General features: G+C 28.7%; 1 protein-coding gene across 14 annotated transcripts in view; it reads right to left on the reverse strand.

Annotated features, from left to right (window-relative positions):
• Positions 1-17,471, reverse strand: part of LOC145192074 (uncharacterized) — a 33,924-nt gene extending 16,453 nt beyond the window's left edge. The window contains exons 1-13 of one of the 14 annotated variants that reach the window (XM_090073778.1): positions 14,006-14,151; positions 13,716-13,739; positions 13,509-13,594; positions 13,269-13,427; positions 12,999-13,065; positions 12,854-12,919; positions 12,715-12,768; positions 12,158-12,217; positions 11,479-11,523; positions 11,100-11,144; positions 10,874-10,995; positions 10,612-10,763; positions 10,268-10,466 (exon numbers count right to left, since the gene is read on the reverse strand). In XM_090073778.1, the coding sequence (XP_089929904.1) occupies positions 10,439-10,466; positions 10,612-10,763; positions 10,874-10,995; positions 11,100-11,144; positions 11,479-11,523; positions 12,158-12,217; positions 12,715-12,768; positions 12,854-12,919; positions 12,999-13,065; positions 13,269-13,427; positions 13,509-13,594; positions 13,716-13,731 (900 nt within the window). In that variant the 5' untranslated portion in view covers positions 13,732-13,739; positions 14,006-14,151 and the 3' untranslated portion in view covers positions 10,268-10,438. Of the gene's footprint in view, positions 1-4,353; positions 4,392-10,267; positions 10,467-10,611; positions 10,764-10,873; positions 10,996-11,099; positions 11,145-11,478; positions 11,528-12,157; positions 12,218-12,714; positions 12,769-12,853; positions 12,920-12,998; positions 13,066-13,268; positions 13,428-13,508; positions 13,669-13,715; positions 13,740-13,764; positions 15,857-16,749; positions 17,208-17,256; positions 17,358-17,449 lie in introns of those variants that run through there. The other 13 variants (XR_016447905.1, XM_090073777.1, XM_090073776.1 and 10 more) reach the window with 13 other exon arrangements.
• Between the last annotated feature and the right edge of the window lie 2,924 nt (positions 17,472-20,395).

The raw sequence follows: 20,395 nt of genomic DNA on the forward strand, positions 1-20,395 counted from the left end.
GATTTTTTCAAAAAAAATAACTTTATTAACCTCATAATGATTTTTTCAAAAAAAAAAAAGAGACTGAAGAAGGTTTTTTTTAAAAATGAACTATGTTTTTGTTAGAATAAAAATTTTAGTGTAATATTTACAATAATGATGGTTAAATTAATAGCAGATCAATTATGGTTTGGCATGAAGTGAAAATTTTAATCTAGAGCAATTCCACGACTGTCTCACAAAAAATGATAAAATTAAACCAACCCAATATAGATAATACTATATATCAGTAGAAAGCTCTACTTCTCCTCTTTCAAAAAAATATATAGCTTATTATAGTATGCCGCTATTATAAAAAATAACATGGGCTGAAACAGAAGGTAAAAGTAGGCATTTTTAAATAGAAACTATAAAAAATTCAAAAACTGTCTTGCTTATTGCAATCAGGTTTTTAGCTGCACTAATCATTCCTACTTATGATAAAAACATACTTATTGCTAGACGAATTCAGAATACCATTTGTTTTAATCAAATCCTATTGCCACTATTGTCACAGTGTGACATGTCACGCTGTGACAATTAGGGTACCAATCGTTTTATTTCTAAGACTACCAGTAAAACTTAGGGTTTCAAAAATCCAGCGCAATGAGAACTCAATCTAGTACATCTAAAAAAATACTAACATGTTTTAAAAAATAATTAGCTCAAGTTATTTTTAGAATCTTTTTATATCACAGCGTGACAATTTTTTAACAACATTTAAAACAAAATTTAAAACTGCTAAACTGAAACCAAAATTGAGTTTTTATCGACTTTAAGGACCCAGATTATTGAGCAGCTTACTTTCTTTTACATTACCTACAAAAACTACAAATTATAGGTATGTTTTACATAGGCAACATTTGGAGGATGAATGCTTAGCTATCCTTGAGGCTCTCTTTTGAGATGCATAGAGCCTCTCTAAGGGATAACTGTAACTCCATTGAGCCTTAGATGTAATACGTGCATCTCCATAACTAATGTGTTGCCTTTTTTTAAATCTTTCAAGGGTTTAACATGCCTCTTACTCATGCTGAGCGTCAAAAGAAATATCGTGAAAGGCAGTTAGAAAAGTTTGGCAAAAAAGTAGTTAAAGAAAAAGAATCAAAAAAAAGAAAAGAAAGAAGACTCGCTAATTTGGAGGCTGAACAAGAAAAAGAAAGGCAGCAAAAGAGAAAGAGCAGACAAAAAATAGCAGAATCAAAATCTGTAGCTGTTACATCACCCCCTTACAAATCTGCAAGCACTCTTGGAAAAGCTTTAAGAGAGCCGAGTCAGCACTACCAAATTCACCCAGAAAGAGGGCTAAAGTTGCAAAAACTTTTAACAAAAATGAATGAAATCCCAAGCCTAGAAAAAATACTTAGTAAAAATGCATTAGATGCTTTAAATGTAAAATTGGTTCTTGATTTTTACCAGTATGATGATATATCTCGTCAAGCACCCGGTAAAAGAGACACCACTGTGGTGAGATTAAAGAACAAGAAAGAAACTGTGCAAAAATGTCATTTGTATGTTGAATGTTAATGAAGCTTATGCTGTTTTTAAAAGTAATTATCCTGAAGAATCAGTCAGAAAATCAAAGTTTGCTAGCTTACGCCCACCACATGTGCTTTTGTCTAGTTCAATGTCAAGAAACGTTTATTGTTGTCAACAGCATCAAAATATAATTCTTATCCTTGAAGCCTTGCACAAATTTAATTCAAATTTTCCATTGTATTCACATAAATTTCCTCTAAGCATTTTATGTGATAGTGAAAAAGACATTTGTTATAATAATATGTGTATAACATGTAAAGATGCTGCAAAGCTTCATAATCTATTTGTTTTGAATGAAATTGACAAGAATAAATGCATTACATGGTACCAATGGGAAAAAGTTGCAGAAGGTAATGGAAAGGAATATATTTAAAAAATAGAAAAAAAGGGAAGAGCTGATGATCTTTATAGCACCTTTTCAAAATCTTTACCTTCATTTCTTTGGCATTACTTTATTAAACAGAAACAATCAATTACATATCGTGATCATAAGATCCAACTTCAAAGTAATCCACAGCCGTTCTTCAAGTGGATTTTGCTAAAAAATTTTCAACTTTGTGGCAAGATGAAGTGCAGTCAGCACATTGGTACAAGAAGCAAGTTACTGTTTTTACTGCTGAACTTTGGTACCAAAATTCATGCTCATCAGCTGTCATAGTTTCAGATGATTTAAGCCATTCAAAAGAATCTATTCTTGTATTTGTTCATAGTTTATTATCTAAGCATATTGAATCAAGTGTTAAAATACTACAGATTTGGACAGACGGGCCAAGTAATCAATTTAAAAATCATTTTATTGCATCAGCAATACCCTGGTTGGAAGAACAGCATGATTTAAAATTATTCTGGAACTTTTTTGCTGCATCTCATGGGAAAGGACCAGTAGATGCTATTGGTGGGGCTGTTAAAAGAATAGCAACGCAAAAAATAATCCAGAGAAAATGTATGATAACTGATGCCATTATTTTTCACGAAGCTGTTAAAAATGAGACTAATTTCAATATCTATTTTGTTTCTATGGAAGATATTATAAATAAAATAAAAAAAATTAAAGTTGATGAGTTATTTACAAAAGCACCAGCAAAACCAGGAATATTTGCAGCGCACCTAATTCAAAACAATAATGGTAAAATAGAAATGCAACCCTATTCAAGTGGCAAGTATTTAGTGAAACAACTTACAACTTCAGACAGTATCACCAAAAAACTTTAAAACTTTGTATATATGACAGCAATATAATATGGACGCGATTTGACACTGATATAGTATGGGCGTGTTCAGAAGATTACTATGTAAGAACTATTTTTATGAAGATGTAATTATATATTTGTCTAATACTTCTCTACTTAGTTTTAAGTTTATTAAAAACAGCCCATTTACCTGGTTTATAATTACCCAAATGTGTCTGGTAACGCTGTGACGTTTACCACTAGTTAGTTAAAGGTGCACCTGTTTGAAATTTAATTAAATAAATGTTATTTAGCTACAAAACTTGTAAGAGTAATGTCTAAACTTTTTGTTTAATACCAAGTTAATAATTCAGTTCATCTATATTAGCTGAATCGCGAAGTTGATCTAAAAACTAAAAAGTAATGAGAGAACTTTGGTCACGCTGTGACATTTTATATTTTCTCGCATGAATAAGAGGCTAATATATCCACCCTAATTTTTTTTCTTGTTTTTTGTAGCACCTTTTATGAGCTAACAAAATAGCAAAAAAAATTCTTTTTATATCTATTTGATAATAAAATATTGAACGCTAAAGACAAAAAAAAAACGGTTGTCACGCTGTGACGGTCGTGGAATTGCTCTATAAATGATACATGAGTCACTTAAAAATATATGAAGCTTACAATAACAATACAAGGGGGAAAAACCATTTAAGAAAAAAATAAATTTTCATGAAAACAAAACTTCATGAATTTTACAAATTTATCTAATTTTTATAGACATTTAGAAAGTTTACGCTTCAAAAACTATATATTTGCTAAAAATCCAAAACTGTCATATTTTGCAAGAAAAGTTGACTCATACAAGTACCTTTTCTAGCAAAGTATGACAGCAACAAAGTTTCATTATATTTTACAGTTTGCAGTTTTATACAAACTAAACTCACATAAATAATAACAAAATTTGCATAAACTAAGACAAACATTTTCAGTGCAAAAGAAACAATTTTATTATTCAATTAACTTACAGCTCTTCTTTATTAATAAAAAGTTTTATAATTTTGTTTAGAGTCTACATTTGCAACTTATACAATGAAATTTATTTAACCAAGACAATTTATTATATTTTTTGTCATTTGGAGTCAACAAGTACATGTTATTTACAACTTATGAAATGTAATTTATGTAATTAATGTAATTTATGTTTATGTATCATTTAGTCAATTAATATTTACTATAAATTAGTTTGTAACTCATGAAAGTTTATAGTTTGATGTCAATTAAGTAATTTAAAAATCTTTTAACTCATATAAACTCTCATAACAAGCAACATTAAATTGAATTTGAATTTTCTTGTTTTTTATTTACAAATATTTGCCATATTATCATAGATTTTCTCTACAAATATAAAATCTGAAATTATTAAGTTAAAATTAAATCTCAAAATTTTTTCGAAGATGTAAAGTATAAAAAAGTCAAAATAATTTCAAAATAACTTCTTAAAAATAGTAGAAAAATAAGAAAACACAATAAATATATAAACAAAACACAATAAAAATAAACAATAATTGAAAACTGCCGTCAAAAATAAGTTGGTAGAAATATATTCAAAATGATTAAAAAATACCTGTCAACTACTGCTGTGACTAGAAGCATCAATCAGCCCTAAATTAAACATATAAAACATATAACTATAATCATGGCTTTCTCCATTAATCACATACACACATTAATCACAATCACACAAGTTTTAATCAAAATGATAAAACTAAAAAACAGTTGAAAAAAAACTTCAGAAAAACAGATTTTGAAGTTTCCAACCCAGTGATAACAATAATAGTAACAAAAATAATAACTATAAAGTGCTTTCTCTTTAAATTTTAATAAATTTTAATATTCAAGTGTAACAGAGTTAAATCAAATAACTCCAAACACAGGATTAAAACTTCACATTTTAGGTATATTTTCCATATCAACTCAGTAAGAATATTTGATAACACCTCAGATTTTGTTGAAATCTGTACATTTGAACTCAATAATTTACCTAGAGCAATTTGGACACCAAATTTAAAATAGTTCATAAGATACTCACATTCTAAAATGTCCCAATTTATAACTTAAGGGTTTCTTATAAGGCAATCTAATTTCATAAAATTTGTTGATTAAATTATGCAAAATATTTTGAATTATTTAGAAATTTTAGAAAATATTTAAACTTAATTTTTAAAGGTTTTAAAATGAACCCTTCATGAAAAAAATTTAAATTTTTCACTAGGGGTTCATTTAAAAACCTTTAAAATCTAACATTATTATGGTATTAGCAAAAGTAAATTTTATCACGATTTAGCAGGTTCATGCATGACTTTCTAAAGAAGCAAAACTGCCAGGTTTTCTTTTTTTTTTTTTTACCAGGTAACTTTAGAAGGTTTCTGTTTCATAAACAATGATGGTGCTATTTATAACTTTAGAAAGTACAGTAAACTCCCAGTTATTTGGACCTCCTAAGGGAATAAGAATTTATTTCAAATAACCAAAATTTAGAATAACTAAGTTTGTTAGTTTAAGAAAAATTCACAGGGAAGGAAAATTGTTTCATATAAGCAGGAATTCAAATAAGTGCCAGTTTGAATAACCGGGAGTTTACTGTAATCAACTTTTAGCAATAGTACTTTTAAATATGGTCATATATAACAGAAATCTAAACATCAGTTAAATAAAAAATTGACAACTTTAAACTAAATAAGATATATTGAATAATATTTTACAGTTATTTCAAAAGTTTAGCTGTTTAAATTGAACTGCGAAACCTTACTTTTAACTTACTTCAGTAAAACAAAGAAGAAAATACTTGGTTAGAAACATTCGGATCTATCTGCACCTTCACAAATGTGATAATGAGATATGAACTCAATGTTTTTAAAATACTGACCAAACACTTAATGTTTATTTATCTAAAATAAATGTGTTTTATGACAGTAATTAACATGAACTAAGCTGCTGTAGTTTTGTGCTTTGGGTGACTCTGTTTTTTTCCTCTCAAATGATATATTTTGCTACATCACATGGAAATTATTTCTTTTACAAACATCTAATTTTCTGTTATCAAATGTCTCCTACCTTTAATGTATATTATCACATGGCAGAGATGCTTGGAGGTGTAGTAATGGCTAGAGGATGATTTATAGGTATGATACATTTATCACTAAACTGGGGATGTATGAATGCAATATTAATATATTGCTTTCTTCATTCACATTTTCCAACAAACTAGTCATTATCATACATACAGGCAAGTTATTGAATTATTACAACTATTTTAGCAATATTTTTAGCAATATTTTTAGCAATAATTTATCATATCTGTTTCATCCATACTTGATCTTTTGGATGCCAGGATGTGGATAGTGGTGCAAAATGGAATTGTTATCAACTATAGTGAAAGATGTGATCATATCTATAAAATATTTTGATATAATTTATAATAACAATTTGTAATACATGGACAATATAAACATCATGTGGCAACAGAAAATCAAATAATCAACAGAAAATGCCAAAAGGTTTATCAAAACATTGTAAATTTATTTTGTGAGTAAAGCATCAACAGTATTGGTACCAGAATGTCCCACAAGAACATGCCATTTTGGGCTAAGGAAACCCAAATTTTGTGATTAGGTATTTCAATTTTTTTTTTTTTTTTTTTCTTCTTCTTCTTCTTGTGACTGGATGTTTTATATTAAATGCATTAAGAAGTACATTAAGGCTGCTTAGAAATTGTCTCTTTTACATATAAACATTTTTTCTAATTCTAACAGCTTCTATGTCAGACATTATTCTGCTGTGCTTGTCATTGTTATAAAACTTTTGAAATGATTCTATAGTTGCTGCTTTTAATGCTTTCCTATGTTTATTTATTTGATTAAACCTTTCTTTCTATTTTATACAAAACTATATAAAAATTATATTAAATATACAATATTATATGGCACTTGCTATCCAAATGCTTACTAAAATCTTCAAGATTACCATTCATTTTGTGATACTTTTGTATACTTTCCTTTTCATCTAAAATACTAAATAATTTTACTTGCCACAATTTTCTTTCAATTTATTGTAACATCTGTCTTACAAAGACAATAATCAGAACAACTGAAACATTGAAAAATAAATAATGGCTTGAATTACTTAGCAATGAACCCACGCACAAATTTCAAATTAAATTAAAAATACACGGCACACAAACTGATGATTCAACTGAAAAATAATTTCCAAAGTATTTTTGCAGATGACTGTGTAACTATGTGCAGCCTAACTGGTGCAGAATAGCATTAGAAAAATATTAACGTTTCTAGTGCTGAAGTTTAGCTAATTTAAAAGTAACATGATATAGTTTATGTAAGATTTTTAAAAATATACTTCCTTAAGCATACTTATTATAGACTTTTAGCTTTGAAATTTTAAAAATAGGTTTTGGTTTACAAATGACCTTGCTAGACCAAATTTGATCTCAACTAACTAAATCTGATCTCAAACTCAGTTTTGAGGACCAAGAAAATGACCTATGGGACAAAACACATTTAAAGTTTTATAAGATTTTGCACAACTGGTTGCACTTCAAGTCCTGTTATAATTTTTTTTCACTTTTCATGTAAAAAATATCAATAACTCCTTAGATATTTTTTTTGACTATACCATTCAAAAAAATCAGCTCTTTAGTTTGTGTACTGGGACCTAAGGTATGGCACTAAAAGCCTCTTTAAAAGGTGACAACAGAATCTTTATATACTAATCTTGTTATTGCTTTATTCTATTATTAGCTTTATATTCTATTCTTATCATTGACTATTGAAGTTTCAAAATTTAATAAGATGACAATTAACAGAATTAACGGAAACAAAGTATATTGAAAAATTGGCCAAAGTAAAGCTTTTTGTGGTTTTTATAGCATGGGCCAGGTACAAAAGAAACCCTGATCACCCTGATTATGGGGGCCAGTTACTGAAATGTGTAGTCGACCATAACAATAAGCAACTTTGAATTTTTTAAATTATTACAACTTTTTTTTTTTTTGTGATTATTTTGTTTTTTAAACAATTTGTACAATTTCATGTGTTTAAAGAAAAACTTTTCAAAAAAAAAACTTAAGACCATTTTCATTTTAAACGTTGCTCACATGGATAGTTCTAATTTTGCAAGTACTAAATAAAATAAAAAATTCAATCTCAGCAACAATTTAAAGAGAAAATGATAAACACCATAACACTATAATAAAATAGTTTAATTTTTTTTAAAATGAAGTTGTTTCATGTATTTATTTTCAATGGGAGATTAAGGTTAAATGGGATTTTCTTTAACAACAAAGAAGCAAACCTTTGGAATACCAACTAAAATATATAGAGATTTTAATGCGTTTTAAACTCAGAGCAACCAGTAAAAATACCTTTAACTATGGGTTTTCCACCCCAAATAAACCAAAAGATTGTTAAATCAGAATGCAAGCTGAAGTTACACACTAAACTAATGTTTAAACTATAAAGTATATATTTGAACTAAACAAGGGTGTCTACACCAGCTATCAGAGAATAGAACATATTATCATAAAAAGTAATGTCATGTGAGTGACATGAATTACAAACTACAGACGCTGCTTAATATTTTATGCTTTTTAGAAGCATAAAATATTATGTTTTAGAAGCATAAAACATAATATTTTATGCTGTTCTATTCATATACTGAATAGATCATGAAAAGAAAATTTAACAAATAAGATTAACATATTGAATTTAAAAAAGAAAAACTTTATGAAACCAACTGTAGATATATAAAAAACAATGTTTTAAGAAAATTGATTGCTGTAATGTTTTTGTCCTTAGTTATAAAAGATGCAGCAATTTCAAATTTACCAATTCATATATAAATTAACAGCATCTAACTCATGTAAGAAATGGAAAAACATACTAACATATACTAACTGCAGCAATAAAAATTTGTAGGCAAAACTGGGTAATTATATTTAATTCTACTGTAACTTACCAATTATGCATATTTATGCTCCTCAATCAACATTGATTGTATTAATACAACATTGAAATTATCCAAATTATCCATCCAAACTGTGAAAGATGTGGAGTTTTTTTTTTTCTTTTCTACTTCATTCAAACGGTTTGTGAAAATTATACTGGAACCTTTGAAATGCTACAAGCCTCTCAACACAATACAAAAATGAACAAGTAGTAAAAAAAATAACTTTAAGATCATCCTTTGGAAAATCTAACCCAATTTATCAAACAATAAATAGCCTCTGGTTTACTGAATACAGGCTGCTACCCATACTTAAACACAATGGTGAATGTTAATCTTGATCTTTGTTAACTAACCAATATGCGAGCTAACAGTACATGTCACTATCTGAGTCCTTCTAAAGTTCACAACCAAAATAAACAAGCTTATCTTATAAATATACTGGTTAACACAAAAGTTTGTAACCTTAGAAATATATAATCCTATAAACTTACGCCTGGCGGTCAATATTATAGAATTTACACCTTTATACCCTCCCTAGTTGACTATCTTACAGAAAACTTATAAGTCTTGTAGGATGGCAATATTCTTATATTATCCTTTAGGATATCCTAAAGGATTCGTAAGATCGTAAGTAAAAACAGAAAAGTTGTTTTGTTAATGTTAATTCTGTAAAATATACTTTTTTTCACAAATGAAAAAAAAGCGCGTTTCTTAACTTCACTCAGATAATTAAAGGAGAAATTAAGAAACGCGCTTTTTTAACAATTTCGTTATAAAAATTTCATTTTCATTTGTTATAACAAGGTATATCCTGTTTAATCTATAAAAACGTTTACATTTTGTTTGGTACATGTACATGTTTAGTACATGTACTAAAAAAAAACAATATCTGCTATACTATTTATTTAGTTTTTAATGTGCAAAATTTATTTTACACAGAATGAAATTTTATTTCAATAAGAAAATATTAATTCCAACTTAAACTTAGCTATTACGAATCTAAAATTAAATAGCCTACAGCATCCTATGAGAATCCTATTTTGATCCTTCAAGATCTCTTAAAATATTCTTTTAGATCTTACCTTATCCTGTAAGAATTCCTTTAAATCCTACAAGATCCTTCAAAAGGATGCTTATAGGTCTTGCAGGGACTTGTGCAACTCAACCCATAAGATTCTTGTAGGATCTGTAAGATCAGTCAACTACCCTAGTTGACTGATCTTACAGATCCTACAAGAATCCTATGGGTTGAGTTGCACAAGTCCCTGCAAGACCTATAAGCATCCTTTTGAAGGATCTTGTAGGATTTAAAGGAATTCTTACAGGATAAGGTAAGATCTAAAAGAATATTTTAAAAGATCTTGAAGGATCAAAATAGGATTCTTATAGGATGCTGTAGGCTAATTTTAGATTCGTATAGGTAATACGTAAGCTTAAGTTGGAAGTAATATTTTCTTATTGAAATAAAATTTCATTCTGTGTAAAATAAATTTTGCACATATTAAAAACTAAATAGATAGTATAGCAGATATTGTTTTTTTTTAGTGCAATTACATTGCATACAATTACAATGGCATGACTGACGACTTTCGTTTTTTCTTCAAATCTAGGCCACTCTGATTCAGACTTCGTCTTACACACGCCCACGAGTAATTGGCGAAAACTCTTGCAAGTTGCTCCTTAAGATCTCAAATTGCTGCATCAGGAACTGCGGTTCTATAGTAAGAAATAAAGATATATATCAGAATGTCAATTTTCTCCTCTACTTTATAGATTGTGTAAATAGCTAACTCATATAGGCACTAAATTAGCGAAGTGCCAAATAACACTGCCTACATAAGCATGCCCTAATTAAACTTACCTATCAGCTTTTCTATGGGGCTCAAAGATATGACTTGACATATAGTCTGGCCCAAATTTGCATTTGACGTAATCAATTGCAAATGAATTTGCATTCGACCTGTTTAAAGTGTCTAAACGTCTGCTTCGCCCATCTCCATCAACAAATGTAGCCTATCAATATTTAAAAATAATTAGAAAACCATTTTGCCAAAATTGCAAAAAGAAGACAACAAAATTTAATTTGTGACAAAAATGATTGGCACAATTGCTGATCTACTTACATCATTCTCAGTCGCTTGATTGGCTGAGCCCTCATTACTGAGCAAATTGACAGTCTCTCGATGTAGCTGTTGAATCGACCGTAGAAGGCGATTGGTCTCTTTTTGAGTACTAATGAGCACACCTATACAATATAATTTACAGTTTAAGAAAATGTGATGATCATGCTGGTAAAAACTACCAGCATTATCATCACAATTATTTAATAAAATCATAAAATTTACATACTGTTAGACTCCTGCAACACCTTTGTTTGGTTATTGATAGCTGCAACTGAAACAAATGCAGAAAAACGTATGCAAATACTTATGAATTAAATAGACAACAAAAACAAAAAAGTTGCAATTGATCAATTGTAAGAATATATGATATTACCTATGAAGCTAGAGCATAACATAGCATTAATCTTAGGGTGTGTAGCACATGATTTTAAGACAAGGTAAATTAATGCCTGCTCATTCATGGGTAAAATAACTATTGCTAATCAACCTTAAGATTGATTAACAATAGTAACATGGTGTTAACATGGTATATTGTAACTTTATTTAAACCATAAAGTAAATGTAAACAGAAACAACAATGCTAATTATTAAAGCTAATAATGTACTTATATCTGAAGATGATGAAGCTGATAGAGGCACAACATCATGTTCTGTAATAATAAAAAAACATACATTGATAATAATGCTATCTAATTTTATTGTAAGGTATTATTTGTTAAAAGCACATACATAAGTAAGATTAAGCTTGCACATTATTATTTAAAAGCTTTATATAACTAACAGCATCATGAAATATCAAAATAATGTACAAATTAAACCATATAATAATATATCCAAATCATTTGTGCATCCACACACAGGAACTCCTTTTAAAAGTTAATTTATTTGTATGGTAGTTCGAAATTTGGCATCCCATTAAAGGTATTCCAGATTTTTGGATTATCAATGTATTTAAAATTTACTATTTAAATTTGCGGTATTTAAAAACGACATTGTGTTAATTTGAGGACCAGCTAGTTTGGTGGTTTCCACTAAAATAGCAAAAATTAACCTGATTACTATACCAGCTGTCTATAGATTGTGCAAGTACATCATTTAACTTCTCACCCAGCACATACAAAGGATATGTTACAACATATCTTTTGTATGCAATGGGTGAGAAGTTAAACGATGTACTAGCACAAGCCACAAGTAATAAAATAGATGTATATATACATCTATTTTATTACTTGTGGCTTCAATATATATATATATACCTATGGGTTAGTTTTTATAAACACTAACCTGTTTTTTTGCATAAGCAATGAGGTGATTGAAGTGGAGCACCAGTATGTTTAAGCTTTGCTGAAATAGAAACAAAAACTTTGTATACGGGTCAAATGATTATAGTTCAACCAATGATCTGTGGGTCACCATCTCTGATTTTCCTGACATTTACATATCATTATCTACATCATGTAGATAGGTTAAATTTGAAATTTCAGACATCCAATTGCAATGGTTTCGAAAATATAGCCTTTTAAACACTACATAATGGCCCCCTTGATTTAAGAATTGTAAAAATAGTCTATTTTTACAATTTTAAAATAGTTTATCAGAGATGGTGACCCACAAAGTTTTCTTTAAATTGGTTGAAACATAATGATTTGACCTATATATCTAGCATATCTTTTAATTTAAATAAATTAACACAATAAATTATTAACAATAACTATCAAAGAAAATACAATGAAAACTATCAAAAAATGTCTTCAGTTAAATTATGCTGTTCCAAAATTGAATAGTGATTTTAATCTACTAATGCATATTTGCATAATATATACTTATAAGCATAAACTAACTTTTTGGAATGACATCTTCAGCATCAAGATTCCTTTTCTTGGCAGGTGTTGATTCTACAAAAAAAAAACATTTGATAAGATAATAGAAGATAGATTGGTAAAAGTTATATAAAATATACTCTAGCAATTAATAACATACCTGTGGCTAAACCAAATTGCATTTCTAAATCTGCAAGAAGTGAATTTTCTTTATTGACTCTAGCTACTAAAATGAAATAAGCTATTAATGTAACCATAGATATATTTAAAAAAAATAGGAAAATAGATAATTTAAAGTAATATACAGGAGTCTGCAGATAAGCCCCAATCTTGATATTCATCAGAATCAGCAGATGATTGCTCAGTAACAAGCTAAAATTAAATGTCTCCTATGAAATTATTGTTCATTTAATAGGAATATTATAGAAAACAAATATCAATACTAAAAATTGGTAGTTCATAATGTAAGTTTATCTATAAAAAGTAGTTCTAACTGAAAATATAAAAACCAAAACTTTTGGAAAGAACTCAAATAGACAATACCCATAAGACTAAAATATGTCATGAAAAAATACCTTAGCACTGTCATCTTTAAATATGGTGTCAGTAGAAACACCATCACTAGTATACTTCTCCAGATCTTTCATTTTGGTTTTTAAATCCTTTTCAGTTCCCCTAGCATAAAGCTTGACTTCATAGTCGATGTTATTGATTTTTAAAGTTACAACATCGCCCTTAAATGAAGAAATAGAACAAAGATATTATGATTGCTTTTGTGCAACAAACAATAAGAAAAAGTAGAAAAACATGCATACTTTCTTCAGCCACATTCTCTTATGAAGAGATATTGATTTCATAACTGTAGAGCTGAAGTAAACAGGCTCTAGGAACTCTTTCAGCCCTAAGAACCAAAAAAGGAAGAAGTCGCTTGACCCTTCTTGACCCAGGTACATATTCATAATAATTGTTTTTGTGCTAAAGATTACAATAAAAAAAATTGTTTAACAAACGACGACACTTACATGAACATATATGCATGTTACAACCTTACAAAAAAAAAAACAGTCTAAATTGTCATTAGTAAACATTTCAACAAGCATTCATTAGGATGACAAACAAACTCAAACTATAAAACAAAAATGTTAAAATGTACATAATTAATTAAAGTACAAATTAATCGTGTTCAAATACTAAATTAATCGTGTACAAATAGGTGTTACAATTTCCATATTAAAATTTATATATTCAAATAAGGTACAAATTAATCATGTTCAAATAAAGATATAATAGGAACAACAATATGTAAATTAACCTTATTAGGTACAGGAAATAACAGGCATCTAGTGATAAATGATGCAATAGGAATTGAATGAACCTCCTCTGTTTCCATTACACTAATAAAAGACTCAGAAATATAAGAACAAATTATTATTTCTGCAGGAGATAGATCAACAAAATTGAAAAGATCAATTATAGTATTTACAGGTTTTAAAACAGAAACATTTGCAATACTAACTTCACCATGTAAAAATGACAAAATTTTGCCGTACTTAAAATAATTATGTTCACGATACTGCACAATATAGCTAACTGAAGAGCATCTTTTGTTATACTGTAATGAATGATAGCATTGATTATTGATTATAACTCTATGTGCATCTAAAATCTGAGTTTCATTGTATGACAAAGAAGTCAGGTTTATTACATTCTTTAACTTAGTTAAAAGAGATGGAGAAAGATTTGCATTATTTATGTAGGATGATATTGATTTTACTAATGCAATCTTTGAACAAATTTGTAATAAGTGACCTTTAGTACCTTTCATATAAGTTTTCATTAAATGATTTTTTGACTCAAAACTAAACATGGAAGAATAAGAAAGAGCACCAAACTTTGAAACTTGCCTAGGAATATGCGATAATAAGTGTACATTTATTGTCGCAAAATTAGAAGGATAAAAAAAACTCATATGTGAATAAAAATACTGAACACAGGTTTCCAACTTATCAATCAAATTCCGTGAATTTACGTTGTTAGCAAAATGACATGACATAATTAGAGACATAAAATGAATGCAATGACCTTGAGGCAAATGAAATAAAAGTAAGGGAACAGAATAATAAGCAAGCATATTTTTGAAGTCATGTGCTTTCCACATTTTCAAATCAGTTAAAGGTGGAGACCTTGAAAAATCATGTGGTAATGATATAGTTTGCAAGCATGTTTTAAAAATGTGTGAATTAACTCTGCTACCTAAAAAAAATGGTTTAGTACGGTATTTAGGGTCAAAAAATGAGCTGAGTAAAGTTGAAGTTATATTTTCATACAACAAATGCATACCATCTATTAAAATATTATCTGGCACTGAAATATAATCTTTCAGTGAGCACTGACCTTTAATTCCAAAAATAGGTTTCTTAACCTGTCTAATAGAATTTGATTTACTTGCTAATAATGCGATATTACTAAATTCAATTGATGTAATAATAACTGCAGGCTCATATGGGTACACTTGTGCTTTGCCTCTACCAGATTTGACGCGCCTTCCAGGATGTTTACAAAACAGGCATCCAAACTCTCCATTGAACTGCGCAACATTCAAAAAATGTGCTTGAGCAGGTAAATCAAATACAGCAGCATAGGGATGGATGATCACAGTCAACCCAGATGGAAGATTAACTTCTTGTCTAAATCTGAACTTTTCAAAAATAGAGGGCATCAAAGAATCCCAATTAGGTTTACCAGTGCATCTGCAAATGACTAAAAACAAAGAATTTTCTAGACGAGACCTAACATTGTTTGGCAAGTCTAGTAGAGTTGCCTGCAATGGCCAAAATGACGATTTCTTTTTAAAATAAGGGTTAGCTCCATCTGCAGATATAAGTAAATGTAAATTTAAAATATCAGATGTTAATGTTTGAGCCAAACTTATAACATCTCCAGCACTAACTAGTTCTTGTCGGTATTGAATAATCATAGGCGTATAAACACTTAAAATTAGATCTAACTGCATATGTAGATTAAACACCACAAACTCATCTGTACTGTTAGGTTCTGTAGGTATTGGTAGGTCAAACATTGAAGAATAATCATACACATTTTTTTTAAGAAAACTTGTAATAGACTTCCATGATGTAGGAATATTCTCAATAAAGAATGCAAGCTAAAAAAATGAATATAAAATATATGCTTTATGTTGATCAAATATTTAAATGCATACTACAAGTTGATCAAGATCAGATTCTTCAAAGAATGTAAAATATTTTTATCAATTGAAAATAGCATAGAAGTTAATTTCAAATATATTTTATATTAGAGTCTTCTTTAATTTTGTAATTATAAATACCATCATATATTTCAATAGTTCATAAATGTGCACTTTGTAGCATTTTTTATAACACCTATAAGAAATTGTCAGCATGTTTAGATTATGGCAGACATGCTATATATTTCTTGCTAGATAAATAATTAAGTATTCCTCCCTACCATATAGCTACACCTTCTCTTATAGTACACTTTGAAAAATTCATACACCAAAGTATTTATGTTAAATGTAAACATTTAACAATTTGAATTATTTATGGAATCAACTGACATGTGTTATTGATTGATTGCATTACATCTAAATTTAAAGGGTACAAATAAGGTCATTGTTTCTATGGTTTGCATTAAAACCATCAACACATGCTGTGGTTTTGAGTCTGATAGCCATAATAGTTCTCTTCTGCTTTGTAGACTCAAGAAATCAGTGAAAAATAACATTTATTTATTTACATGTTATCATAACATGTAAACAAACAGGTGTTATTTTTCCACTGAATTCTTGAGTCTACAAAGCAGAAGAGAATTGTAAGAATATAATTATGTTTACATATTTTTACAAATCCTTACATTGTTACCTATACATTTTTGTATATATTTTATTATTATATATTGGAACTTGAAAAACAACCACCAACTGGTTTACCTGGTAATTGTAGTGCTGGTAGACTACCAGCACTACAATTTACAAAAATATAAAACATACTATTTAAATAATAAACAGGGTTTGTATACCTGAAACAATTTAATCACTCCTTCAATCGAACTGTTGCTAATGCCGGACTGAACTGCATGAAGTGCAATTGAGGCAATAAAAAGAGCTCTTGTCATACTTGTTATTTCTAACTTTTGAGAAATATTAATTAAATCATCACTGACATCTTTTTCTGCATTGTCATCGCCATCGCAAACACTGGTTTCCAAAGATTCTGGGATAAGTTGGTCTACTTCATCATCCAAAATTTTGCATTCTTTATCACTTTCATTATCAGTCTCGTTATATTCATCAATATGTCTATAAGAGCGCTTTATTGATCTGCGTGCAGATGCCATCCTCTGTAAGATACTTGATAGATAATGAATTGCCTTATTTTAAACAATGAAATATAAGCCTCATAAAAATAAAACGAAAATATAAGCCTAATAAAGACGACCATAAGCTTTTTAAAACAAAACGACTATCAAACGGAAAAGCTAAAACAAACAAATTGTAAACGTTTTTATAGATTAAACAGGATATACCTTGTTATAACGAATGAAATTAAAATTTTTATAACGAAATTGTTAAAAAAGCGCGTTTCTTAATTTCTCAGAGTGAAGTTAACAAACAAATTTCTCAGAGTGAAGTTAAGAAACGCGCTTTTTTTTCATTTGTGAAAAAAAGTATATTTTACAGAATTAACATTAACAAAACAATTTTTCTGTTTTTACTTACAATCTTACGAATCCTTTAGGATATCCTATAGGATAATATAAGAATATTGCCATCCTACAAGACTTATAAGTTTTCTGTAAGATAGTCAACTAGGGTAGGGTTTAAAATATTCTTTTAGATCTTACCTTATCCTGTAAGAATTCCTTTAAATCCTACAAGATCCTTCAAAAGGATGCTTATAAGTCTTGCAGGGACTTGTGCAACTCAACCCATAGGATTCTTGTAGGATCTGTAAGATCAGTCAACTAGGGTATGAAATAACGTTTTCGCGGTTAAACCCTAGTTGACTGATCTTATAGATCCTACAAGAATCCTATGGGTTGAGTTGCACAAGTCCCTGCAAGACCTATAAGCATCCTTTTGAAGGATCTTGTAGGATTTAAAGGAATTCTTACAGGATAAGGTAAGATCTAAAAGAATATTTTAAAAGATCTTGAAGGATCAAAATAGGATTCTCATAGGATGCTGTAGGCTATTTAATTTTAGATTCGTAATAGGTAAGTTTAAGTTGGAATTAATATTTTCTTATTGAAATAAAATTTCATTCTGTGTAAAATAAATTTTGCACATTAAAAACTAAATAAATAGTATAGCAGACATTGTTTTTTTTTAGTACGTGTACTAAACATGTACATGTACCAAACAAAATGTAAACGTTTTTATAGATTAAACAGGATATACCTTGTTATAACAAATGAAAATGAAATTTTTATAACGAAATTGTTAAAAAAGCGGGTTTCTTAATTTCTCCTTTAATTATCTGAGTGAAGTTAAGAAACGCGCTTTTTTTTCATTTGTGAAAAAAAGTATATTTTACAGAATTAACATTAACAAAACAACTTTTCTGTTTTTACTTACGATCTTACGAATCCTTTAGGATACCCTAAAGGATAATATAAGAATATTGCCATCCTACAAGACTTATAAGTTTTCTGTAAGATAGTCAACTAGGGAAATAAACTTCGGGTTTAGAAAAAAAATCTTAATTCAGCTCGCATTTGGATTTTAAACGACGAACTTATTCTACAATTTTAGCATAGGATTTGATTTTTTTCCTTCAATTAGCAAACAAAAAAAGTTTACTTTAAAAAAGCCAACAAGAAAAAACTTTGAAATTTCCCAGCAACTTCAATTTGTGAACTCTTATATTGCAAATAGGTGCACACAGTTTTCAAGTATTGTTTTACAACCTTGTTACCAGCATTTTTGTAAAAATTTTTGTCACTTTTCCCAAGACAGAGGAAGGAAACAGTAAAAATAGAACATAAGGTCACAAGTCAACTCAGTAACAGCAACTATTAAAGCTGGTTTTGAACCTTGAAAACAAATGTATTTTAATACTTATGCAATTTTAATACGTGAATTATGACACACTGTAACTAAAAAAGCAGCTGATACATTTTTCTATCAGTAACTTTTCAAACTAAAAGAAACTGTACTTTAAATATCTGTTCAGGATTGAATTCGTAGTAAAGTTTTCTATCAATTGTTAAATCTGCATAAAGTAATCTGCCCAGCAAGCACACAACGTTAAAACAACGTTGAAATAACGTTGATCGACGTCGATCAACGTTATTTCAACGTTGTTTCAACGTTGTGTGCTTGGTGGGTGCGCTCTGGTAATTCGGCCGGTAATTAACAAAGATTACGGAGCATCTATAACACATTTGACTGACTATAAAGTTGCTAACTTCAGAATGGATTTCTTTTAACAAATTTAATCAAAACTATTCATAGTATGAAACAAGCTGTCTAAGAAGGAAAAAATAGCGGTATCGGAAGGTAAAAAAAACTTGATGATTATAAAGCCGTTTACAATTACAGTTGCAGTTCAGAACCAATTTTTTCTCTGTGCGTTAAACAAGAAAATTTATCAAATATTTCTAAAAAATTTTGATTTAACAATGACATTCCCAGTGGCTGATAAAGATACTATTCCAGATTTGAAATCGGCCATTTATAGTGAAAATGGACTTCAGCCAGCTGATCAAATATTTTCAATATCATTATGGCAATTTGTATGTGCTAATAGACAAAGATAAAAACTCAGAAATTAAAAATTCGAAATAATATCAATTTATTTTTAAGTTTGTCTTTGAATTCTGAATTTGTTGATGTAATTATTCATAGCAAAAAGAGAATTATGGAAATGTTAAAGTCATTTTATAGCAGTTTTTTGTGTAAAAAGTTTAAATGGCAGAGTATAAATCAGAGAGTATATTCATACCGATCAACAATTTTTGAACTTTTTATGGAAATGAACTGAAGGGTGGTAAACTTCTAAGTTATTATAACATTTTCGTTGGCTCAACATTAAAAATGCAAAATTATAATGGGAGTATTGCATCTCTTTTAAAAATAAAACGGGAACATAGTAAAGTTTCACTTAGAACAACTATGAAACTTATCACATACATATATATGAGTTCTCTCAGCAATAACCAAAATTATTTTGTATATTCAGAAAGATTAGAATTTTTCTTTTCAATTAGTAATTGACTCAACTTTAAAAATGGAAAATTATAATGGGAATATTTCACTTTTTGCAAAAATACTATACTTCAAGAATACCACTTTAAAGTTAGATTCCAACAAATCTAATTATTCTACCAAGGGCTTAAAAAGTATTTTTGAGGATTATTCTCAAGCGTTTTTTCAGCAATATTTAATACTGTTATCGAAAGGTATTTTTAGATCTTTCAAACACTTCACCATTTGTTTCTTTGGAAAACTACGCTATTTCTTTTAAAACTCATGACATTAACTTTTTCTGTAAACAATAACATTTCAGAATTTTAATTTCCACACCAGTCGAGCAAATAAGTTACCAAGGCTACCAAGTTTTCTGTTGCAAAAAAGGTATTCTCCTATAAGTCTGTATATTTCTGCAACAAAACAAAAGTGACGTGATAATATTATACATTTATTATCACAGTTAATTTGAAA

This window comes from Hydra viridissima, unplaced genomic scaffold, assembly GCF_058129835.1.
Source record: "Hydra viridissima isolate aposymbiotic clone 2 unplaced genomic scaffold, HvirCarnegie_v1 scaffold_16, whole genome shotgun sequence".
Taxonomy (NCBI): Eukaryota; Metazoa; Cnidaria; class Hydrozoa; order Anthoathecata; family Hydridae; genus Hydra; species Hydra viridissima.